Here is a 26511-nt window from a genome sequence, read left to right as displayed (position 1 = left end):
CGCCGATGGGGGACGGGCCACCAGCCGACGGCCTCGGGGCTCCCCGGGGGGAAGCGGGGCCGCCCGCCTGCAGCAGCCGGCCGGCGGCGGGGGAGATGGAGAAAGCCGGCGGTTCCCCCTCGGCGGGCGGCAGCTACCCGCAGAAGAACGCCGAGATCCTCAGCAGCCAGTACGGCATCAACCTCTTCCTGGCCGGGCTGCTGCTCACCTTCGCCTGGGCCGTGCACGCCGTGGGCATCAGCAAGAGCCACCTGCTCTCCTACCTCATCACGCTGATGCTCATCCAGCTGCTGTGGATGCTGTGGTACCTCTGCAGGAGCTGCACGCAGAGGAGGCTGATCCGGGACAAGGACACGCACGCCGGAGCCCGCTGGCTGAAGTGTAAGTAACTGGCCGGTGGCACCGCGCACGGGACATCCGTGCCATCACCCGCCTCCCCTACCGCTTTGCGACCCTCGCCGTCCCTACCAGGAGGCATCCTGGTATTCGTGAACTTAACGCACACGCAGCGCGCTCTAAAGTAAATATATGCATAAGCTGAACATACGAGGAGATTGTATGGGAAAGCTCTTTGCTAAACATCCTCGCTTGCCAACCTACCATTTACAGTGCTGAAAGCTCTGGCGCCTCTTTTCCCTTACCGGGCTGGTTTAGTGACACTTGAAAAATAAAATATACCTAATGGAAGAGGCAATTTTGCTGGTGTCGTGCAATTCTTTTGGAGGAATTATCACCTTTTCCAGACAATGTAATGCGACTTACTTTAGGCCAGTACCAGCCAGAAAGGTCCTCAAGTGCTCTCTATACCAATGTATATCAGAGATTCCCATTTATACGTGTCCAGTGATGCCTTAGAAAGATCTGGAGTTAGACAGAAGAGCACAAAATCCCTGGCCAGATCAGGTTGTAGATTAGCGCATAAAGCACGTAAGCAAGGAATCTAAAGCTAGAATTAGCTTGTAGGCAAAGTATAAAAAGTTGCAAGGGTAGAGGAGGGATGTGATGGCCCTTATCTGCAGAGTCAGGTGTGTGCTGGAGTGAGGATATAAAGGTATATTGAGAGAAGGTAGTTGGAGAGCACATCACAGAATCGTAGTGACAGGAATGCTGTCTTCTGGGTCCCGAGAAAAAGAACATGCATCAGCACCGCATAGAGTAATAGGCAAGCCCGGTTTTACTGACCTCTTTTCCAGTCTCGGCACTGTAAATGATAGGTTGGAAAATAAGTATTTTAAGTGGAGTGCTATAAGACAGCTTTTCCATAATGTATTTCCTACCTACTAGCAATAAGACAACAGTTAATTATCACAGCAGCTAATGAAATATCTAAAGGAAAATCCCAAGAACATCTAAAACCTGATTATTTTGAAAAGTAAGGTCGTGTGGTGGAAATTCAGTTTGTTCTCAGTCTCAGTGCTTGTGTGTCTTTCATTTTCTTTGCAACTGTTAACAATTATGCTGTATGAATTGCTCAGGGAAAATATTTTTTTTTTAGTGTCTAGCATACAGCCATGGTCTGTAGACTCTCCCCTGAAATGTATGGAGTTCATGTACCAACTGTTGAATTGTTCTCCTTGATTATTCACTGTTTTCCAAAATGATATTCAGCTCTCGGGCATTTTTCGTTTATTAGCTTATGTGGTTTACAACCTCCTGAAATTCATTAATGCAAGGCTTAATTTGATCCCATTTTGGACCAAGCTATGCTTTTGTTACTCAGAGGGTAGCTTTCCCCTAAGTATGGAATAAATACTGCTTAACATGGGTAAGTACAGCAGGACCCCCTGCCCTTTTTCTTTTGGCACAGCATTCACAGCATTTCATTTGTCCTACAGGATATAAGGTGTTGCAGAAACTTAGAAATAAGATACTGGATTGAACTACTAGGTTACCTTATCCATTTCTTTTACCAGCACAGGATGGCTCTTTGTACTAGCTTCTCAAGTGGTGCGGCTTCCACAGCTTCTCTTGGATGTCTAGGCTGCAATTCAACAAATTCGCCCTTAGGGAAAGACCTACACTTTCCTATTCTTAGGAGTTTCTTGTAGTTACAACAAGCCTGTACAACTCCTTTATCCTCTGTTGGTAAAAGAAAACTTATTTGAGCTAAGGAAAAACTCAGGTGGCAATTCCTCTGCCAAGATCCCCCTTGCCCTCCTCTTTATCAATGGTCTTGTCATAGAAATCTTTTATCTGAAAGACTAAAAGTCCAAAAAGGTGGAGGGGGGGAGGACAAATTTCCACCCAGTCTTTCCACAGGAGACTCTTTGCAATTTTTCACTAGCTCTATCAGCTGTGTCGTGGTTTAACCCCAGCCAGCAACTAAGCACCACGCAGCCGCTCACTTGCTCCCCCTCCTGCAGGGGGATGGGGGAGACAATCGTGGGAAAAAAGTAAAACTCCTGGGTTGAGACAAAGACAGTTTAATAGGACAGAAAGGAAGAAAATAATAATAATTGGAATATACAAAACAAGTGATGCACAGTGCAATTGCTCACCACTTGCTGACCGATGCCCAGTTAGTTCCCGAGCAGCGATCTGCACCTCCCTTGACCAGCTCCCCCCAGTTTGTATACTGGGCATGACATCACATGGTATGGAATATCCCTTTGGCCAGTTTGGGTCAGCTGTCCTGGCTGTGTCCCCTCCCGACTTCTTGTGCCCCTCCAGCCTTCTTGCTGGCTGGGCATGAGAAGCTGAAAAATCCTTGGCTTAGTCTAAACACTACTGAGCAACAACTGAAAACATCAGTGTGTTATCAACATTCTTCTCATCCTAAATCCAAAGCATAACACTATACCAGCTACTGGAAAAATTAACTCCATCCCAGCTGACACCAGGACAAGCTCCTTTTGAAGAATATCTCCTTGCTCTCACTGTGAAAGCAAATGTTCTTTTATAAAACAGTGTAAAATTAGTATATTTTCATTATTCCCTTCTAACTGTGAATATTGTTTTAGTAAAAGTGGTGGTAACTGGCTACTTAGAGCATTTTGCTGTGACAAACGTTGAAAAAGAATGACTTAACAAAAACCTCCTATAGCTGAGTCCTTGCACACGGTTAACAATGCTAGAGGGACACATAGTTTACAAGAATTGCTCACAGAAAGGTTTCCTTGAGCATTTTTGGAACTGTGTGAACCCTAGAGTACAGTTGTCTTCCCATTTGTGTGGCATACCAAGAACTGCTCTTAGAGTCCGAATGTGGGAAAAGTTTCAGGGAGAGCTCTGTCTTTAATAAGGTACAGTTATCCTGACCCAAATAATCACAGGGAAGCTTAGGAATTCCTTTTCTTGACATGTTCCAAATGTTATTCCCCTGAGTACCCTCTCCTGTTAGGAAAAGCGCTCTGACCATTATTTGGAAGTTCAGCCAAGTGGGCCAGAGAACTCAAAATGAAAAACAATTGGCTTCACAAATGGCTGTATTTTATCATGTTCTCCAGCAGCACAGCTTCTGTTTAAAGCATAGACAGCTACTCAACTTACAAAGCTGTTGGCAGGCTTCAACTTGTATCTTTCTACTGCTTGCATTAAATTATCTATTATTTGAACAATATTTTGAGTTTAGAGAGGCATTTTCACAACAGCATCATTATGGCTTTTTTTTTCTTCTTGATGGTTAATAGAAAGAATTAAGCCAGCACTTAGCAATACTGAAAATCCTATTCTTGATCCCCTAAGATATACAGGTTTCAATGAACATTTGAACACACACACCCCTTTTTTAATAATACAGTGCTCAATAGCAATTGTTTCATGTTCCTTTAACTTTCAAATAGAAATAGCAAAAAGTGGAATTATCTTCCTTATTTATAATTACTGATATATATCTAGTATTTAGTATTAGTACATAATACTGAAGTTTCCATCAGGAAAAGTTAACATGGAAACCACCAGCAAAGCGTATGTATGGTTATTATAATTGTGCTTTGATTTTTGACGAAGCAAATTGGTACAATCATTCTCTTTTGAAGTCCCTTAAATATGCATGTTGGACACTTCGTATATGCTTACAGCGTGACCACCTGAGTGATTGCCAGAAAAATCTAGATATCATTTGAATAAATGAAATAATCGAACAATAAAAGAAAGAGTCATAGAAAGTCTTCTAATCCCTGGAGGAAAATGGCAAAACTATTGATTCCAGTGGGAACAGATTGAAGCCCATCAAATCTCTAATGGATGTAAAGAAAACTTTAAGAGAGATACTAAGGCATAGACCAAAATACTCAATGTGAAAGAAACTTGGGGGCAAGGGGGGAGGGCAGCGTCAGTTGGTTGTTTTTTTGTTGTTGTTGGTGGGGGTTTCCTCCTCAATGGTCTGCTGGACATGGATGTAAAACTACACAACTGAAATACTGTTCTTGTGAAGCAAGACAGAGTGGAACTACAGTACAGGTCATCCTTCTAAAGACAAGATGCATGTACGGTGCAAGAGACAGATCACTAATCTAAGATGTGTTTCCTTTTTATTTTTGTGACTTTAAACCTGAGATCCTTGCCTTGCCTCGCCTTGCTTCGCCTTCCCTCTTCCCATTTCTTCTAGTTAACAAGTCCCTTGTGATGCTGTTCTGCTGAGCCACTCTCATGAGTAATGGAAGCAAGGATGCAGAACTTTTACATTATAAAAGACATTTTCCACCCATTTTGCTCTGACATTACTACTTCACTAAAGCAGTTCCTCAGGGCTTGATGCTGCACCATGAATTCATTAGGAAATTATCTTTCTAGTGTCACGATTGGGGAATTAAATACTTTTCTAAAATACTCTGTAAAGTTAGCATATGCACAACAATTCACTGTAGAGTAATTGTGGAAGATTTTTGTAATCTTTTTGCTTCAGAAGATAGCATTTTCCTTCTCGTTAAAACAATTATAATATCCATTAAGGCCCTAAGATTGACATCTTTCAGGCAAATAATGAAACAGGCTGAGTTTCCTGCATACTTTCTAAATAAACCATGAATCACAGAATCAATCATAGAATAATTTAGGTAGAAAGGGACCTCTGGAGGTCATCTAGTCCAACACCTTGCTCAGAGCACTTCCAATTACTCAGGTAAAGTTATTTCAGAAGAAAATTAACAATTCTAGTTTATTTTAGAATAATTTAAGTTCTTTAAATAAGGAAGGAAACGTATCATTTGATCTCAAGAGTAGCCTAGAATTTTGCATTTTGTGATGCTATTTTTATTTATAATGAAAATGGCATATCTATTTAAATGTGGGTTCCAGTCCTATTACATGTGTTAGAAAAAATACAAATTAGCTGACATAATAAGCATAAATAAAAAAATGCATAGGATTATACACATGAATGAGGTACAGACCTGAGGTTTTACATTTTGAAATATGAAGGCAAAAATTTCTATCTCTTGGTAGAAATGACACTGCATCAGTAATTTGACACTGGTTTTATTATAGAGACATTGTAAAACAGAAACATAAAATGTTACTGGAATTCATACCCTTGTGGTTAAAAAAATTTCTGAAGTCTATTTTTGTTTAAAGGTTTTAAAGGTTCAATGAAGTAATAAAAAAATACATTGTATTTTTATAATTTATACTTAAATTTTATCAATGCAAATTTAACAATAAATGTATTACTAAATAAATTATTAAATTAGTGTTGTATTTTATTAAAACAAGTCAAGTGGAACATGTGGTGCTTATAAGGAAGTTGGGCTGTGCTCCCTTAGGAAGGATAAATATTCATCAAAGTCAACACTAGTGATGTTATTTACTCTGTGAGGAATTACGAAGAAAGATTAAGATACTGATGCTGGTCTGTATCTTAAGGTCCAGTTAAGGTCCATGGATAGATTTTTATCTAGTCTTAATTCAAATAAGCCCAGATTAAATCCAGTGGAAACTTGTTTGAATAAAAGCCTAGAGAGAAAAAAACAAAAAACCAAAAAACCAAAAACAAGCAAATGAAGACTTTAGAATTTGGTTTAGTTATTTTATTGCCTGTTGTGCTTAATCATATGGGTACAAACCCAATCATTAATAATAAACATTGTGTTACCATATAGCTTTCCATAATGAGTTGTAACAAATATTTACATTCCTGAAAGAAAGAAAGAAACAAACAAACAAGGGGAAACATGTAGTTTGAAAGTTCTTTAGTATACGAAACATGTATTTAGCGAAACATATTAGGGGTTTTTGTGTGAGTGTGAAATAATAGGTACAGAAATGAAATCTTTGGTTCCTTTCTAGGAGAACAAACCGTACAGCTCACTGTGGTTTTGGTCTCTGAGTTAAAGCGTAACCTCCTGAACCAGGGGGAAGGCATACCAAGTGATTGTGTTACTTCCCACTGCTGAGCTCTTGGGCCAGGAGACTGTAACACGATTGTTCGGCTCCCTGGAATTGTATAGTTTGCTGTGTGGCTGTATAGAGCATTAATTCATGCACTGTATGGCTGCTTCAGTGCTACCGTTACGTGAGAGGCTGACCCTGAAGGAGCTGGGAGCCATCTGCAAGGTGCTGAGTGTCTCCAGGTCCTGGCCATTGCTGGACGCAAGGCGTCTACGGGGATGTGCTTTTGTAACGTATTGGGCAGAGGCTTTCACAAATGAGAGGGACTTATTGCATTGAGTCAGTTATCTTCATGAACATCAATCATTTTCATTTCGCTAAACAAGAGCACGGGTATTGATCGACTTTTATTTCCCTAAACAGGTTTTAGCATAGTGATACAGATTGTCTCTAGACACTGTAACTGTACATTGATGTTTTCTAATATCTTTTTCATTTGTAGGTGGGATTACATTATTTGCAGTGATTACTTTAATTCTGGACTCTTTTAAAATTGGATATTATATTGATTTTTCAAACTGTTTGTCACCAACTGAAGGCATTTTTCCTGTTACGCATGCCGTGCACACCATCTTACAGGTAAAACTCATTGGTTGCAGTTTTATATTATATCTGTGTTTCTTACCAAAAATATCTTTTATCTTCTCATCATCATTGAATTTTACACTAATTTAATTTCTAAGCATATCACAGGATACTTCTGAGGACTAAATTCTTGTGCATGTATATCCTTTCTATGTGTAAATTCAGGCTTTGCAACCTGAAATTGCTCAGCTGTAAAACTCACATGGGTTAAAAAAAGAAATAATCAGAAAATGCTGTCCTATAGTTGAAGTTACTTGCTTTTTTTAGTTTGAGTTACATATGTAACTTTCAGAATTTTCAGGCTGAAATGAGCAGCTTGGCTAAAGACAATTCACTTGTTTCTGTATGTAGGACTTGCCACACAAGTTCAATTCAATTTGTCTATCCTGATGTCCTGTTGTGGTTAGGGGTGGAGGTCTGGTACTTCAAAGGGACAAAACCCTTCCCATGTATTTAGCTTGTTATAATGACGTGTGGAAACCCCTTGTCTCAATAAAATACTTGCACATCTTTCCTATGCCAAATGAACATGGATTTTCCTTCTAGAAGCATTTGGTTACGCTTATCAGTGGCTGCACACTAGCAAACATAGTCAGTGACTCTCATAAAATATTCCAGCTGCTTGTTTATTTTAAGGCTTTGGGTCTGTATTATATGGTGAGATTCCATAGCTGATTGTTTTTCACGTGAATTCCTCTGAGCCCCTATCAGCAGATTTGTAGGAAAGAAGGAAAGAAAAAGCCGCACAACTAAGATACTCAGTTATAGTCAGGTCATTTAATGCACTTTTATTAAGTCATTCGGAAAGAAAAGAAAGATTTTCTGAGCAGTTGTGGTTGCATGTAAGTAAGCATTTGAACAGCCTACATTTTTCTGCTTCTGTAACAAAAAAAAAAAGCATTGAAATTTAAGCAGTAACTCTGATGTCTTCTATCTTTTTCTCTGAGGGTGAAATTCAGGTTTTGTTGAAGTAATCTTAATTTCACATTCTTGTAATACCCACTCTCTATGTCTTGCAACTCCTTTGCTTTACCTCTGAAAAACAAACCAAAGAAATCAAGCCTTTTTTCCCTGCTGATCTGCACGCAGCATTCTTCATTGAATGCAGTGACCCTGAGCTGACAAGGTTTCCAGCTACCGTGAACTGGAGTGTGGAAGAAACAGTGTATAACAATGCTGAACAAAGGGAACATGAATTCTAATTTAAATTTTACATCTCCCAATGTTGCTGAATTTATCATCTACTTAGCTTAAAATAATGAAATCTGGAATGTTAGCCTGAGCAATCAAAGAAAAAGTAAAAAAGTAATTTACCAGATACCTCTTACCTAAGACAAATCTTCTCATGTCTTTGAAACACAGGATGAAATTACAGCAGAGAACATCCCTAATTATGTGTCATCTAAAAACTAAAGGATTTGTTTTCTACAGAATATGTGTCAGATTCTGTTTTATTTTACTCTAATGAGGCATCCTGATATGTGTCATTAAATTAATAAATATATACGTGCTGCACCTGTGCAAGCAATGAACTAACATGTACCTGCCCTTCCAAGACAGGCTGTGCGTTATGCTCTTTTGCAGGCAGAAGTCCCTTTGAGGCAGTGATTACTCTGTGAGCAAAAATTGGATTTTATGCTATTTCTTTACCTTACTGACTTTTCTGTTCCTATTTCCCCCCACTTTCTTGACTCTAATGTCTGAACAGATATTCAAAACTCTTCCTTTTTGAGTGTCACACATGCTCATCAGTGTAATGACATTTCTGTGTATTCCTTTCATTTAGGTGTACTTTCTTTGGTGTCATGCAAAGGATATTATCCAGTCTTTCAAAACACTTGAAAGGTAAAGTGGATCTGATCCTCATCTGGAATGCTAATAGGTGTAGGTCTGCACAGTGCTTTAACACCTACAGTTTTACTGTATGAGGGACACTGAAAACTGATTCTTCTCTTAATCATGGTAATATAAATAAAAAGTAACTCTAATTTACCCAAGTGAGAAGATAATCATCAGTCTGAATGATGTTTTTCTTATTTAAACTGTGCTTATATTTTATAACATACAACAGTCACAGAATAAGTATATTTTTCTCATGAGAGTGGAAAATGGGCAAGGTATGATACCACAGTGTCACCTGCTTTTTTTTGAAGGAAGGAAGCACTATGTATGTGTCTTAGGACTATGCACTATGTTTTCTTTATTTAGCTACTGAAAGGGAATCTGCGTCCGCAACCTGCAGTCAGTGCAATACATCTGAGGTATTTTATATTGATTTTTATGGAAAGCATTTTTTGGAACTAGATGCAGATATGCACATTCACTGGGAAACAGAAACTCCCTGGTGGTAACCCATACACCCAAATCAGTAAGGGTTGTGCACATTTCTGACACCAGAACTTGATTCTCGCAGTGTTAGTGGTGTGTCCTCTGAACAGCTGGATCCATACATTTCTTACGGAGGTGAGGACTAGTCTTTGAAGCAGCAGAACCAGCTCTGATGTATTTTTGGTTTTGTGAGTAAGTGGATTAACGTAGATTAATCTATCTGTACCTAGAACATAAACAAACACACACGGTAACTTTTAAAATATGTATCTCAAATTATCAGTGAGCTGGCCAGTTTCCATAGGAAGTAAAAGAAATTTCCTCAGACACATCATTTATGGAGAAGGTTCTCCTTTTGTTTTGCTCTCTTGGGTAAGTGTTCAAGCCTCGTGCCAATGAGGAGAGAGATCACAGGAGGCTTTGCAATGTCAGCTGGTGAAATCAGCTCTGTTTATCAGTAGAATTTTAAAAATCCCTAACTGCAAATCTATCAGTGAGAACAGTGCAGTAATAAAGAACTGTTTCTTGGTGAAAGAACATTACCAGCCTCAGGTGCAAAAGAAAAACGCCTGGCTTGTCAGAAACCAGGAGTCTCAAAACCACGTGGAGCCCTACCCTCACTGAACCCCTAGTCTGAATGGGATAAAGCCCTCTGTTGGCTTCAACTCTCTCCAGGAGGCAAAACCCCATGGACTAGAAGCTAGAGAAGGTGGTGGTATCTCTGAAGACAGACCAGCCACAGTGAGTACGAAGGATCACCGCCAAAGGCTGTGAAATACGGCTTGCAAAACAATTAACCCTGTTCACACTGTTCAATCACTGTCATTAACATGAAGCTTGTCCAGCCCAAAGAATAACAACCAGCACATAAGGGAGCATAACAAATAATAACAGCGTGATATTAATGGTTTAATACATTAAGCCACTGTGTTTCTATAAAATTTTGGAAGTCTAACATTCATTGTGCTCCACTGAGGAACATCTTTAGGGAGATCGGTTGTGATTTTATTTTCCCTCCACTGACAACTAATAGTGCCACATAGCATGTCTACAGAAAGTTAATCCATTTTATTTAACATACATGGAGGTATACTCTGTGCAGATTCCTTCAATAATTACCTTATTTTGTAGGTTTGGGGTTATCCATTCTGTGTTCACAAATTTACTCCTGTGGACAAATGGAGTGTTAACAGAGTCAAAACATCAACTGAATGAGCATAAGGAAAGACTAATCACGCTTGGTTTTGGGAACATAACAATAGGTAAGTGAAAGGGTTGGTACATTTTGGAATTCCTGCTCTAACATGCTCTCCTACAAAATACTGCATCACTGTAGGAGGGAGCTGAGTCATTCACAACTATGTCAGCATAGTCATTCCCGGGCAAATGGCAGTGAGCTGATACGTAGTCAGTTCAGATCATAACTAAAATGTTATATGATCATGATCATTATCATATACGTGATCCAGGTTGTCATTTTCTTTGAAGTTCCAAACAAACAGATTTTTAAAAACATTTCTTTTGAGGAATAACATCACTGAGGAACCCCTTTATTAGTAAATCAGAAGTAAATTGAACATAGCAGTTTTAAAACCAGAGTTTACTATTTACTAAGTTATTTGTAGAAAAACAAGCGTGGATAATCCAATCCTGCAAATCCTTCCCAGGAGAGTGGTTACATGTGGTCCTATGGAATTCAGTGGGATGGCTCAGAGGGATAGGGGTTATCCATTAGTGCTGCTTTACAAGACAAGGGTTTTGGTCTGGGTGGTTCTTTTTTCATAACAGACCATTTTCTCCATTAGTAAGATGATGCAAATTGTAGCCAACAAACATTGAGTATAACTGTTGGGGATGCCTTCCACTTTCAAACGCCACTGAAGAGATGGAGATGGAGATTAGGAGTGCTTAACTTTAGAGAGGAAATAAAAGTTCTCAGCAGCTATAATTTTCTTCCCATGGAAAATTATCAGTGCAGCTGATAAATTTTGATTGTGTTCACAAAGGAAAAGACAGCTTTTGAAGAGGAAAATGTATGTTTTCCCACCCCGTGAATTCAATAGTGCTTGTATCCTAAAAACTCCTGATGTTGCCTCTACAAAGCCAAATCCTGAATTAATTTCTTTCTTGCCTATTTATAGTCTGTATAAATTGAAAAATTTTAGGCATTTTTAATAATTCCTGCCAAAGTTCACATGTAAGTGAAAACTCAATTTTAAAACCTGTAAAATAGTATTTTCAGTATGACTGTGTCTAAAATTATGCCCACAATTTTACATCTATTTGCAATTGTTACTCTTTATATGTATCTATGGAAACTATCTAGTTTCCATTAATAATCGGGTAGCTGAATTGATAGTTCAGAGATTTTGTAATCATGGAGCATTAGAGAGCAGACAAATCACAAGTTAGTGGCTCTTCTTGATATTTCTACTTGTTAAATAGAAGCAGTTTACTTATATTATTTCCTCTTATTCTGCTGCCAGAATTGTTACGCAATTACGAACAGTCAGAAATAGCACCTGAAACAAGGGGGAGTGAAGTAGTGATCCGCAAGACAAGTTTGGCAGTAACATACAATCTACTGCAAAGGCGATTTTTTTCATCTCTTAACATTATGTGCTTGAGAGAAAACAATACCAACTTTCTCCTCTCCTCTCCTCTTCTAAAATTATAGAAAACAAAAGAAAAACGTTCAGGCACAAATCTTAAGATCAGTGCCTAAAAATGTGCTCTTCAGCATGTATGTTTATATATTTATAAATAAATACATTGTGAAAATAAGTATCTTTTTTTTTCCACCACTATGGACATTTCTGATTTCTGATATTATTTGCTTACTTAATAAATGCACATTAAATATATTTATTTTACAAAGACGAGCAATTTTTCATTGAGATGCCTTAGGGGTTTACAATGCAGATAACCTTACAGCAGAGAGATAATGATTTCATAGGTTCCTCTCACAAGGAGAAGACTGATTTTTAATTTTTTTTTTAACCTTAAAATTATACTGGGACATTGAGTGAAAGCATCTGTATTTACTTCACCTCTTTCCTAGCCATAAACAACTTTTTAATAAAGTGGTTATGGTATTAGAAACCACACTAGTGTAAATAACTGATAAAAATGAGAGTGGAACTTTCCTTGTTAAGCTTGTTCTTGATCTGATCCACCAATCCCCGCCCCGGGCTTCTATAAAAGCCTTCTAGCTGAAGGGCTGAGGACTCAAAGGCCTTGGGATCTGGATTTTTGTGTTATAATAAAGTATTTGTATCAAGGCCCTGCTGAAGTTTGGTGCACTTTGGTGCAGCATTCATCCATGATGTGTTTATTGCTCAGCAGCTGAGCAGTGAAGTCAGAGATCATACTTCAGCGGACATGCAAAAGCTTTGTTAGGTTAATGACTTTGACGGCGAGACCTTTTCTTAGGTGGCTAACTGGGTGGCATGATGTGTTGTTCAACTGAATTCTTACCTTTTATGTTTTGTTATTTTATTTATGTTTTATTTATTCACTTTAAACAAGAAATCTTTATAATGCACATAACTAATCTCTCCCTCTCCTTTAGTTTTAGATGATCATGCACCTCAATGCAATTGCACAACAACAACTCTCTGCTCGGTATTTTCTCAGGGAATATATTACCTATATCCCTTTAATATAGAGTACCACATCCTAGCATCCACGATGTTGTATGTCCTGTGGAAGAACATTGGCCGCAAAGTCGAGCACCACCAGCAACACAAAACTCCATTCAAATTCCACGGCATCACTGTTGGAATGATTTTTGGACTAATCGTGTTAACTAGCACAATAGCCATAGTTGTTGTGTATTTAATTCAGATTGGACGTTCGAAAATCAAAAGCGAGTTAGCACTTACTATGTTTTACCTGCATGCTATCTTTGTGTTGGCTCTCATGTGTACAGCTGGAATTGTTGCCCTTCTCATCTACAGACTGGAAGATAGATCGTTGGATAATTCAAAAAATCCTGCTCGAAAACTTGATGCAGAACTGCTGGTGGGCACAGCCGCAGGGTCCTGGCTCCTCTCCTGGGGCTCGATCCTCGCCATTATCTGTGCCCAAGCTCATCCAAAATACACATGGTATAACCTGCCCTACTCCATCCTGGTTATTATTGAGAAATATATTCAGAACCTCTTTATCATTGAATCCATACATCGTGAGCAAGAAAAGGTGAATGACGATATTAAAACTCTTCGAATAGTGACTATATCTCGGGGGAGCACTTTATCACTTACCCCCTCTTACAAAGAGATTTACAACGGCAGAGCCGCTCGTGACAACGGGGAGGTACCCTGCCTGTTTAAGGGCAGTATCTGTAGGAGAGAAAATGATGGTGGTGGTGGTGCCAAAGAAGAAACGAGTCAGGAAAATAGTTTGGTCATGCACTCAGCCTCAGATTTTTCATTTTACAGTAGCAGCTCAGTCACTAACAGCAAGAGGAGAATTCTGAAGAACATTGCTGCATTTTTATTCCTCTGCAACCTTTCGGTAAGACATTTTGAACATAATTCACAAATTAATACCCCAAAGCTTCCCAACCTTTCAAGCCTGAGAAGTAAATGAAAATTGCATGGTTCTATAGTTTGTAGCATAAGTTTTACTTCTTTTGGAAGAGTAAGTGAATATGCTGTTGGGGAACAAAGTTTATTTAAACGTGGAATCTGGGAGCCTAGGCTCGTTTTAGTCATGGTACAAAAACCCTAGCAGCAGCGGAAGCTGAAAGCCTCTTCCACTAGCGTGCCCCAGTAGCAACAGGGAGGGTTTTCTTAGGGATTTCTGAAACCAATTTGCAGTTCGGTGGGGTCACAGTCATTAAGGGCTAGTGACTCGTATCGCTGGTGATTAATATTGGCCTTGCGTTCTTTCCTTGCAGCTGTGGATACCGCCGGCATTCGGGTGCCGCCCGGAATATGACAATGGACTAGAAGAAATAGTTTTTGGCTTTGAACCCTGGATAATTGTTGTGAACCTTGCGATGCCTTTTTCTATTTTCTATCGGATGCATTCAGCTGCCTCACTCTTTGAGGTCAATTGTAAAACATAGATCATATACGGTCCCTCAGTGAACAATTGATTGAATAATTAATTAAATAAATAACAGTTGAATGAGTGGATGAATGAATGAGCGAACATAACAACAGCTGCTCAATAAATAGAAGATTCTATAATTTTTTTAAAAAGAAGGGACCATAGCTAATAGCATGTAATTTTTAAAATTTTTTTCTTCCACATTTTTTGTTATATATATGGTGTTATGGTATAGGTACACTTTTCAGAATCATATTAGTGTTAATATGATTAACACTACATAGTAAAGTTAATTCAATCTCATTAAGCTTTGTTTTAGTCATCTGGGATTTGTACTCTATATAATTTGTATTTCTTTGTTTTCATTCATTGTGGCTTGTGAAAGGGGTTTAAAAAAAAATTCTGTATGACTTAAGAGGGGAAATCCCAGGAACAGCTGAACTGAGTGATGCTCCTGAATCACAGAGATACTATGAAAACCCCAACTCTTAATTCCTAGCTATGTTTTTATAGTAAAACCTGAAAACATTTGCTATTTAGTTGGGATGTGGGAATTATTTTAAACTTCCTGAATACTGATAAAAAATCGATATATAATTATTATTTTCTTAACTATATAGCAAGAATCCAGGTAAATAACATGTATGGTTAGGTATCATGTTGTATATAATATCTTCTGATAAAATATATTTCTATTAATGCACCCCCCTTGTCTTTTATTTACTATATGACATAACTGAGAAATAAAGTTAATCCTTTTACTTAATTCTTTATTCACGCATCCTTGAAATGTTTTAGGAGAGAAAACTAGTCTTATAGCTTATGTTTAGGTATATATGTTCTGCTGCCAGAATGGTATATATTCCTTGTACATTTTTTTTAATGAGCTGCTAATTTCTTTGTAGTTCAGTCTCCTGGCTGGAAAATAATCACGTCTTCATACAGGGATGCTGTAAAGCATAGCTAATACCTCTAGAAATCCGGAGGGCCCTTGGCTGAGGGTTTTACATGCGTGATTTACAAGCTGTTAGAACATAATCTCAAATCCCTAGGATATTTAGTTGCCTGAATTCTCACAGAAAGCAGTGAAAAGTTGGGTGCCTGAATATTCATAGAGTCTGCACCTGTAAGGTTGAAAGACTGGAGCAATGACCAGAACACTAAAAGGGAGCAACAGAGCAGTTATTGGATAACCCTTGATAACTCATTAATGATCGAGTCCTAAGTCTGGTGGGTCAAGGGCTGCAAAATTTCTGCTGCTAGTTCCTAAGAGGGCAGTTATACAGCTGTCACCACCATCTGCCTGAAAGCAGTCATATTTCTGAGTGGGAGAGGTCTGCTTCTGAGACAAGATTTCAGCAGTCTTGTCTGCTCTCACGCATCAGAACAAAAATTTTGGCTTTACACCACTAGATGGCACACACAGACCATTCCATAAATTGCGCGATTACTTCTAGGAGTTGCTTCACATCATAAGTAACCTTCAGTTCTATTTTGTGGTACACACAGCCATAACCTGCCTAGGAATTTTTGCTACCTTCTTCACCTGTTGCAAAACCCAGATCAAGTAAAGCAACTTTCATCTGAAGTCTGAATTAGGGTGAACCATCAGCGAGGCTGAGCATGCGAACTCCTGTTCCTGCAAAGCATTTTCAGTTGTTCAGTTGTTCGCGTTTTTTAAGAGTCACCATCTGATCACATTGCTGTAATCTCTGCCTTTCTGTAGGGCTGCTTGTCATGCTCTTCTGTCACATCTCTATTAGTTCTTACATTCATTCTAGACAGTAACAGTTTCTAGCTTTCCCCTTGAACACAGTAGCTTGATCTCACCTACTTCCATGCAAATACCAGCTCTAACCACTTCACTGGGCTGTCTCTCAGACTGGTTCCATTTTAAGTAGAGCGAATAGGTCCATCCAGATAAGCAAGTAAAGCTTTAATCTTCCTTCCAAATCGGCTCTTGGACCAACTCTCCAGCTAATTCTGGTATCAAAAGAAATTAATTTCATTAGGTAAGCCCACAAATTCCACTTCATCTTTTAAGTGCTCATAAAGATGGCTAGAGGAAGCCTGTTTCTTCTTCCTCTGCTTCTGTGGAATGGGTCCCATGTCATTCTTCAGCTAGAACTTGTGCTCTTTAGCTAATTTCCAGCATTTGTGTTCAACCAAAGCAGAGCTAGCTAATCTCTAGTGCCAAGAAGGGGCCATATGCTCTATTACAAACACACAGCACACATTTGGAAGTTTCAGAAATAAATAACATCCTTATTTAGTTATATTTCATCTGCAATTACTTACCCCTTTCTGTTTCTTAACATTACTATTGAAGTAATTTCATTTGTCCACAATATTAAATTGATTTTGAGTGCTGAAATTGAAGTTTATTCAGAAAAGTGAATTAAGGCAGCACTCTGGCAGTGAGCAAATGCTTTAAACGTGCTAATGGGCAGAGAGGTTCTATTCCGAGCTGCACTGATGAAACCCCGCTGACTTAAATGGTTCTGTTTCAGGACCAGAGACTTGATTTTGTCCTGAGAATCTTAAGAGGCTTTCACGATAGCACGTCTCTCAAAAAATACTGTTTGACCCAAATGCGGACTATTTTATGGAAGCGGGTCTTAGTTTAACTACTCTTGAAGCAATGGTGAGTCGTGATTCATGAAGTTCTGAACATTTTAGAAACATAGATTTTTAAGAAACATAGATTTTTGGACCAGGAAAAATAATAAGATTGTGTAACATAGTGTGACCTCTAGCTGTCTGATCCATGCTAAACCTGGGCTTTCTCAAACAACTGCTTTCAAACTTCTCTTTTTTGTTTTTGTCTAGCATATATTGACAATACTAATTTATCACAGGTTTTAAAATATAAGAAATAGCATGAAGTTACCCCATTTCTGCCTACCTATCTGCTCAAGCATGTGAGAGGAGGCAGGAGAGCTGGCTTGCCCAGGGGAGAGGGCTAACAGTTGTTCATTGTTATGTTCCTGAGGTGCCTCTAGGGAGGAGTTTGTCTACTTTGAGATCTCTAGGGAATGTTGTTGAGACCAATTTAATATTACTTAAAAAGATTATTTTTTTAAGAGAATTTCTTCAGTCAACTCCAAAATGCACTTGATGTGTAAAGGATTCTGAAATTTTGCTGCATAATCTTAATCAGAAAGCTATTCTCTGATGTTCATCATATCCTTCTGTTAGACTATTCCACTCCCTCCCTTCCTCCCTAGATAATTTTATTTATTCAATAATATATGCTTGGGTAGCATTTAAATTCATATATGTACAGGAATAAAGGCTGCTAAGGTGCAGGAAGATTCCTACGATCCTCAAGCATTTGCCCGAAGAGTCAAACTTGCATGACCATAGATTTTTCCAAGTTTTTTTTTACTATCAGTGACACTAACTCTGAGATGGAAGAAGGTGGAGGAGTCATGGTCAAGTCTTTCTAAAAGAAGTGAATTCCTTTTACTAGTATTTCTCAATACTTTGAATTTCCTCTTTTAATCACTTAAAATTTTTTTTCCAATGACCATTTTGATAATTTTGGAAATATTCCTGTGTTGTGTGGCCCGCTTGTGGTCCATAGACTTTGAGTGGACTATAGCAGTGCAGAGAAGTAGATGGCTCCAGAGAACAGCAGAGGGAAATTATCCAAGTAATTTAAGCATATGCTTCTTTCCACTGACTAGGGAATTAGAGGTCCTTATGAGGATAATTAGTTAATTTTTTTTAAAAAAAGCTGACTGTCTTTTCCATTGAGCAGCATGTAATAAATCCTTCAAGATCTAATCAGCTGTTTCCTAAGTAGGGGCACATAGCATATCCTGCTTGTGTTATTCTGCCTTTTCCTGCAAAAGCTCTAAACAAAGCAGGATTTGGTTAAAAAACAAATTAAAGATATTGTAGTTTTGTTATGTTGTAGGCTTTGTTGTTTGCGGAGTTGTTTCTAGCTGAAAATGAAGTGCAAATTTCAGTCATCATCATAATGTGACCAGGGTAATACTCGTAAACTTGATGACAATGTTTTGTGTAGCCAATATGAGTTTTAATTTAATTTATTACTTAATAAGATTAAGAAATGTTTAGAAATCACATTTGCAAGAATAAGGAGAAAAAGGCTTTTTAAAAGGTTAGTTTTTCAGAGCTTTCTCTAAGTTGAATTTTCTGGACAGTACTAGACTGTGGTTTTACAAATGATGCTCTCATTTTAACAGTTAACACCACTTCTTTACTTGTATCTGCATAGGCCTGCGATGGCCCTGTTGAAGTTTTAGCAAGGCAGGTTGGAAAGCAGCCTGGCAAAACCAATGAATGCTACTTGAATGTTATATATTCTCTATGTGACCCGACAGTATGCAAAACACAGGTTGAATGGAGATAAGAGTATCTGCGCGTAGTGATGTACAAATATCCTTAAATGATTCATTTCTGGATCCTGAAAAATGAGTCTGTGGACACCATTGACCAAATCTTGTATGATGTATTATGAAAACCAAACATGCACTCATTAAATTTCACCTAAAATCCATGAAATGGAAAAGATCCCCAAACTTCAAGATTTTAATACAAACACTCATTTTTTAATTTTCCTACCTCTCTGTCTGATTAGACATGATGCATGTACAGCTGGCTCATTGGATCACTCATTCCCTGGGAACTCTTGTCCCCAAGGATTTGGCCTCATTCTGTGCATGCATGAATAAAATAAGATCTGAATTTAAACAGAATTGAAGCAGCTGCAATTGTTAATGGGAACCTTAAAAAACAGGGTTGGCTCTTTTAGCTTTAAAGGATGAATTTGATCTTGAAGTTGATGATAGTGGGAAATCTCACTTTAATGTCAATAGTCAATGGTTAGAGACCTTTTTTTTTTTTTTTTTAGGAGGTGTGTTATGTCCCATAGTATTAATTTGGCTGAGATTTAAAGCAAAACTTGCAGTTCTCAATGGCATGTGTCCTGCCTTCCTCTACTACTATTCTTTACCTAAAAGAGAACTGAGTTTCATCCTTATAAATATGTCCTTTGGTAAAATCTTTACTAACACATATTCTAGTTCTTGCCAGAAGCAAATGGACCACAATTCAGGCCGAAGAACATGTTATCAAATAAAGGTGGATGCAGTAGGTGGAAATTTGTGAAAGATCAGGGATGGCAGGAAAAGCAGTTGCCATCTCTCTCCTTCACTTGCAACAAACACAATTTATTATCTTTACACAACATTTTCTATCAAAGCTTGCACAAGCAGCCGTGTTTCATGTTTATTTTCCAATAAATCTTTGCTTGAATGTCACTGCAACATACCTGGAATTAAAAGCCAGTTTGTGAAAGGCACACATAGATCCATTAGTTCCAGGGAACCACATCAGCATTTTAATCAAAGCAGGGTGAGGAACAGGTCCTGTCCACACAGGCAGGATTATCAAGGATACTGTAACTTCTTTATCCTAATTTATTCTGCAATCAAATACTTAGCAGGCTCAACTGAAGATCAGAATGCTTTTAAAAATGCATGGAAACAAATCAGAACATATTTAGGGTTAAATCTACACTTGGTGTTTGGTTCAGACTTGAGTCCATCATCTTCTGAATTTAGTAATTCCGTCTCTAACAGGCAATGACCTTTGTAGGAAGGCAGCAACTAACAGCTACGAGGTAGTAAGCAATAGCTTCGTAACAACGTCTTAATGGTAGCTGGTTACATGCCCCCCCTTCCTCGTTCTTCTCCCAGGTACGAGAAGCACTCCTGCAGCGCTCCCCAGGTGTGATTTTCCACCACTGCCTGCTTGAATCAGATAGCTTCATAACCAAGAAATACTTTAACAAGATGTAACACTAGCAAAACACACTTTTGAAAGTATTCTTAAGTCCTTTTCCAAGCATGAGTGTCCTTCTTCTCTCCAAACCTTTAATGTTATTTTCTTTGCTCACCATTTTGGAAAACCTTTCCAGTGTGATAAGAGTCAAGAACCCAAACTTCACTAGCTGAAGAAGAGATGACTGTGCCTGCATTTGAGGTCAGCTCTGCGTGTAGGTGTGGCACTGACACTGAACCTCTGAGATGTGGCCATCAAGTACAGGCAGGACCTGACAGGGGCAAGCCAGTCCGCTCACTGCTAGGTGGGGACCTGACTCTGCGACAACAGAAATTAGTGGGGCATAATTAATAGATTAAATGACCCAAGGAAGGAAACTACCTCATATTCTGTCAAAGCAGAAATGAATGCTAAACTTTTGTGCAACTATAATTCTCATTATTATCTTTTATGTTTGGATAGAGCTACAGCTAAAATAAAATAGCCCGTCCCTCTTCGGGCCACAAATCTCAGTCAATAGTACTAAAAGGAATTGCATTAGCTAGTTATTTTTAACTATAAAGGCCACGGCAGCAACACTAAGTAGTTGCAAATTATTCTAAAATTAAAATTCAGATCCAGAGCTGGGTATCATTATTGCAGGTAATTAGTGCAATCAATACAGCCTACGTGCAACAAACAATTCACAAATATCAGATAATTTGATCTGCAATATTTTCTTTGATGAAAGCAGCTAGACAATATTTCAATGGGTAGTTTCTGTCCTTGGCTTTGTTTTCTGCTCTGACATTCGGGAACCTGCTGCTCCCCATGGCAACTCTTTTTGTCTCGGATCAATACACATTTTATGTTTCATGAAGACTGGGCCGTGTAGTTACTTCTGCTGAATCCCCAAGGCAGAAATAGATTTTAACGTATCTTGAAAGTTAGTATATATATTAAAGTCTTCTGATTGACCAACCCTGCCAAAATAATATACAGAAAATCTCACTGGGTAGAGTTACTGTTTTACCAACATAAGGATCACTGGGACAAGCTGTTGGCTCCCAGTAAGTATCACGGCCACTGCTTAGGTCTCACTGTGACTTTTAACAGAAGCCTTCCCTGAGAGGAGTGCAGAGCCATGCCATTCCCCAAATGAACCCCAGACAGCAATTCGCCCAGACTGCTCAGATCCTGGGCCTGCCCCATATGATGCTGTCAAGGTCCTACCTCCTTCCTTTTCAAAGGTGCTTTTTGTTCCAAGGCTGCACACTGCACCAATCCACTGCGGCTATGACTTTTTGCTGAATTTGGGGTATTTGCCTTGATTTATTAAAGCACATGCTTTTCAATCTGTATGTTCCCTCCTTTGGTTTGCAGTGTGTCAGCCAGAAGAATGGGGGTCATAAAGGCATTTCAGAGGGTACTTGATGCTCTCTGCACTTGAAAAAGTGCGTATTTCTTCTTCGACCCTCCTTATGTGTGTTGGAGAAGGAGAAACTAAGAGGACGACAAATCTAGACGCACTGTAGGATAAAATGCCACTGCTTGGCATGCAGAAGGCTACTCACAATTCAGAATAAATAGCTATTGCTGTCTCACAGATGGACAGAAGAATACACTTTAGTTTTTCTATGTCAACTCCAGTACAACTCTTGTGTCAGCAGACCGACGTCTTCATCAGCTCTTCCTCTGTGTTCTGTAATAGCACTAATAGTCCTAAGGATGATTGCAATAGGTATTTAATAAAGAACTTTCTAATCCCTACTGCTGATATTCTGCTATGGAGATGAATGAGACCTGTTGATGCTAAAGGAGCATTTCATTCTAAGTCTTACTTAAGGCAAAAAAAAAAAAAAAAGGGCAGAACTAAGTAAAGGCAGTAATTTACTGCTGTTTATCTCAAAGTGATAAAGTTGCTCATTCTTACCACTAGTGTTTAAAAATTTGAAACTGGAATTCTTCCCCCAAATAACTCCTGAACTACAAAACCTAGCCCTGGTCCTATACAACTCTTAAAAACACAGATCAAAAAACCTATCAGCTCTAACTGTTGACACACTTGTAAAATTACCTTGTATTGCAGTTTTCTGTTCAGCATTTGCAACAGGGATCCTGCGAGGATACAGCTGTCCCACAGTGCCAGCGAAGCAGCCGAGGTTTGGGGGTCCCGCTTCGCAACCCCATTCCTTCCATCCAGCAGCTGCCTTTTGGGAGGAGGGAAGTCCCACGATGAGTTACTGTCCGACCCTATGAGACATCATCTGTGTTCCAGCTGCTGACTTCTGTCTTCTGAGTCCCCTTTTTCTATCAGACATAAAAGTCTTCACAATAGTGTCTGTTTTCATTAGGGAAATTACTGTTTGTTTGATTCCATGAAGGATTTGGTTTTCCTAATCATTTTGTGGAAGACAATCTCACACTAAGTTAATGGACAGGGTAAAATCCTAAGATAAATGATGTTGATTGCAAGCGTTCCAGTAAAAATTATTAACTAAAAAAGCCTGTAATTTACACATTCAAAATAAAATTCTTAGGTCCTGTTAATATACAGTGGGTTAGAGAAACAGAGAAATCAGAACACTGAAAAGAAATCTGTTTTCAAATTACTCCATAGGGCAAATTGTTATACTATTTAAGCCAGAGACAAAATTACAGCAGCTTCTTTGGGAATTAAGCCCACCTGATTTTTAATTGCAGTTTGGTAGTATAGCTGACAAAAGACAAAACAAAAATCTTGAATCATTCAGTATTAGAAAATGAAAATCACTATTTTCATCTTGATAATTTTCTCAGGAGAGATGTTCACCTGGGATATAGCTGTGCACACCCAGAGAATAGAAATAACATACCCAAATTCTATCATTGTATAAATCAGGTTTTTTTCTTTTTTTTCCCTTTATCTTCCTTCAAATGTCACTGATCTTAAGTAGTTTTCCATCATGTGAGCTCTTGCTATATTAAAAATGATACTAATTTTGAGTATATAATTATGAATATTCAAAAATACAAGATAATATTTTATAAGATAAAAGCCACAAAATGAACTAAGACAGTCCACCAAGAAATCATATTCACAAAAATTCTATTCCCTTTGCTTTTGGTCTTGGCTAGCATTCATCTTTCATCTTTTACCATTGGTTTAAATGAAGTCAGGCTCAGTATGAATAACAAGAAAAAAAAAAAAAAGGAAAATCTGTGGAAATCACTTCTAGTAGCATCAATTACTTCATGATTTCACCCAGAGAGTGATCAACAGCTGATGTAGGAATCGTATCGCAGTCATTACAGAGAAAAAAGCAACGGAGATACTGGGAGAACTGTTCATTCTGTTATAAATGGTTAATTAATACTATCCATCACAGTTCCCAGTCAACAAAAACTTAAACAGGTTTTAAGGCCAGCGGGGATAACTGTAACTGTCTAAAATTACTTTTCCCACAATGCAGACTGCAGGATGCTGTTTGGTACCATCTGAATCAAGACAGAGCTGGGGGATGAGCTGAGGCAGAGTCTCTAAGAAATGCATTCAGCCTTGGCTTTCAGGCTGCAAATGATGACAAATCTATTACAACCCCAAATCAATTGCATCAGCCATTAATCATCCTCACTGTTAAAAATGTGCACCTTCCCTCTTACCCCGATTTCTCATAGATTCAGTTTCTAGCCACTGCAGTTTTTATAACCTTACCTGGAAGGTTGAAAGTCATCTATTATCAGAAAACTTCCCCCCTGTAAGATATCGCCAGCTGTTGCTAACCCTCCTGCTGCCCTCTGCTCAGCTGAGGAAGTTTCCCAGGCATACTTCCTGTAATGCCTTTCTGATCATAGTCTGGTTGCTCATATATTTTTTATTTTATTTGAAACACGAACAGCAGAAACCGACCTAGTCTGCAAGGATTTTTCTGTCCTGAATAAATTGATGATGTCAGTTCTCTCCCTTCCTTCCTCGATATTTTCACGTGGCTATATATACACCTGCACCTCTGTCCATCCCTGTGCGGTAAAGCATTTCAGCTTCAGTGAGTAAAACTGACGGACCTTAAGCATATGTTCAACCATGCTCCTAAATATAGCTCCGCTTGAACATGCTTGTACAGTTAAGAACATGTCCAGCTACTTAACTAAATTGGCCTAATGTACAGTGATTTCCCGCCTCCTCCACCTCTACCGCTACCTCTTCTCGCCTGTTTTAGAGCCTAACCGTAATGGGAGGTTTTTGAAGGGATGCTTTTATAGCCTAAACCTCAGTGTACAACTGTGTCTGCATATTTTAACTTCCTTTTGGCGTTAATTATTTTTTATCTCTTTACATTGAGTATCTGTTAGATGAGAGAACGTGTGAATTTCTGAGTGTTGTGTATTTTTAAATAAATATCATTTGGCAGAACAGTGCATCTGTGTATTTTGAAAAGGAAATAGAATATGTGGCAAAGAAGGGAAAGAGCTAGTAAAACATACATTTTAGAAATCAGGAACTGCAAAGATTTTTTTTTCGCTCAGAACCATTGCAATAGTAGTTAAATTCCGTTACTTCCAATGTGCCAGCTGTGAGAGAGAAGTGCAATTTTAACAGGTGAATAAAAAAAAGAAAAACAAGACAAGGCTCTGAAGGAAAAGCACAAAAGCCATTACAAAGATGATTTCAGGATGAAAAAAACCCAACCCAAATCTCTCAGCAACTGACAGCTGTGGTTTTAATGGGCTATTCTTAAGATGAGATTTATATGCAAACTGCCTACAGAAAGTAAAAAAAAAGGATGCTAACAACCTATAAAAGTTAAAGGTTTTTATCTCAGGCTGAAAAAACGTTGATGGCAATGGATGGAATATTATAACATACTGTAAACGTCCCCATTACATGATTGCTGCTCTGACCTGGTGCCACCATGAATGATCTGGGACAAGCACTGCAGCAGAGCAGTTGTCCTGTTGCCCACTCCTGCTCCACCTCTTCCCAACTCACTGGAGTCTGTTAGCGTGGGAGTTTTAGTCTCATATGCCACCCCATCACAAACCAATATATTTTTCTACTACCATTGAAAGTATTCCTGATCTCCTAATGCGTTCCTTTGACTTGAAAGAAAGTTTTGAGTGTGCATGAAATGTTGGATCAACACTGAAGACTATCGCCAGTGCACCTATAGGTACAGGTGCGTCTTTGGTTGCCGAAGCTTCCCTCAGCTCAGTCATAGGTCTTTTTCCACAGGGATCTCTGGAGAGCAGCTGCAGTTCACACCAGCTGACAGTCAAGAACATTCACTAAAGATGAAATAGGTGGGAGACGATATTATATCCTCTAAATTCTGAGTCACGCAGGAGCCAGACAGCCAAATGCAACACTTGGCCGATAAATGAGATACTTTGCAAACTCCTCACTACTTTGGGTCCGCCTGTTGCAGCCAGTACTGTAGAGAGCGTAGTAAAATTTCATTCTTTAGATGTCTGACAAGTGAGCTCTGACAATTTTTGTTTCAATGGGTTAAGGCATCTTTGCCAGCTGCTTGCACCTCCTCGCTGCCTGACTCCACCACACACAGCAGAGCTGGCAGGAGATAACGTACGCCCGCACCTCCGCTGCTCCCAGCCGCAGCCCAACATCTTCGCTTCCCCACCGGTGCTAATTTGTACCAAGCCACCAGCGTGTGCATGCTGCTGCTGAGCTGCGAGCAGGCTATGTTATTTTGGGGGGTACTATTATTATTAAGCAGACAGATACCGACCCATATGTTTATTTAAATAGCTAATGTGTACTGATTGCATGTATGTAAATACATACATGCATATAGCTACCATATTATATATACATAATTTGTGCTGGCGGATATGCATGTATATGCACGTACCTCTACACTGGTGAAGCGATGAATATAAGCTAAACAAGCAAATCAGATCATTGCTTTTTTATGTAAAATATCCACATTTCTGGACTAGCAGCTTCAACAGGCACGTGCACAAATACTTGTGCACTTCAGTCCCTCGTTTATAGAAATTGTAGGAGGTATTGCTTAGGAAAGCAGAGTTTGTGCAAGCAACACATTGCCTCAGCATCACGGCTTTAGTCACGCTGTTTAGAATTCAGTGGTGACAAAAGCTAAATTCTCCCTCCAATATTAAATATAACTCTGCTTAAATGTGGAAAAGTAGTGCCAATTTCTTAAGCGAGAGCTAAAGTGAAGCTCCAGTTTTTCTTGTGACAATTTTAGAAAACTGCCTAAAAGGTTGCAGAGTTTATTTATTTATTACTCTGTATTTAGCAACTCTAACACTTAATCTTCCTCCATGTCACTGCAGGTCCAGCAAGGTAGAGTGAGTCTCGTGCTGGCCCATCTGCCCGGAGAAGCGGCTGGAAGGCCCCTGAAGAGCGGCTTTCTCCGCCCCTCCATTGCCAAAAAAAGGTGTTGGGGCGGGGAAGGG

General features: G+C 38.9%; 1 protein-coding gene across 1 annotated transcript; it reads left to right on the top strand.

Annotated features, from left to right (window-relative positions):
• The first annotated feature begins 5 nt into the window (after nucleotides 1-5).
• Nucleotides 6-14314, top strand: OTOP1 (otopetrin 1). The gene is made up of 6 exons (XM_010583542.1): nucleotides 6-381; nucleotides 6770-6906; nucleotides 8699-8757; nucleotides 10372-10502; nucleotides 12812-13758; nucleotides 14144-14314. Exons 1-6 carry the CDS (start codon nucleotides 6-8, stop codon nucleotides 14312-14314), a joined length of 1821 nt encoding a protein of 606 aa, XP_010581844.1.
• Nucleotides 14315-26511: the final 12197 nt, after the last annotated feature.

Source organism: Haliaeetus leucocephalus, unplaced genomic scaffold (assembly GCF_000737465.1).
Source record: "Haliaeetus leucocephalus isolate CR32 unplaced genomic scaffold, Haliaeetus_leucocephalus-4.0 Scaffold906, whole genome shotgun sequence".
In the NCBI taxonomy this organism is placed as follows: domain Eukaryota; kingdom Metazoa; phylum Chordata; class Aves; order Accipitriformes; family Accipitridae; genus Haliaeetus; species Haliaeetus leucocephalus.
This window is presented reverse-complemented; position numbering and strand designations above follow the sequence as displayed.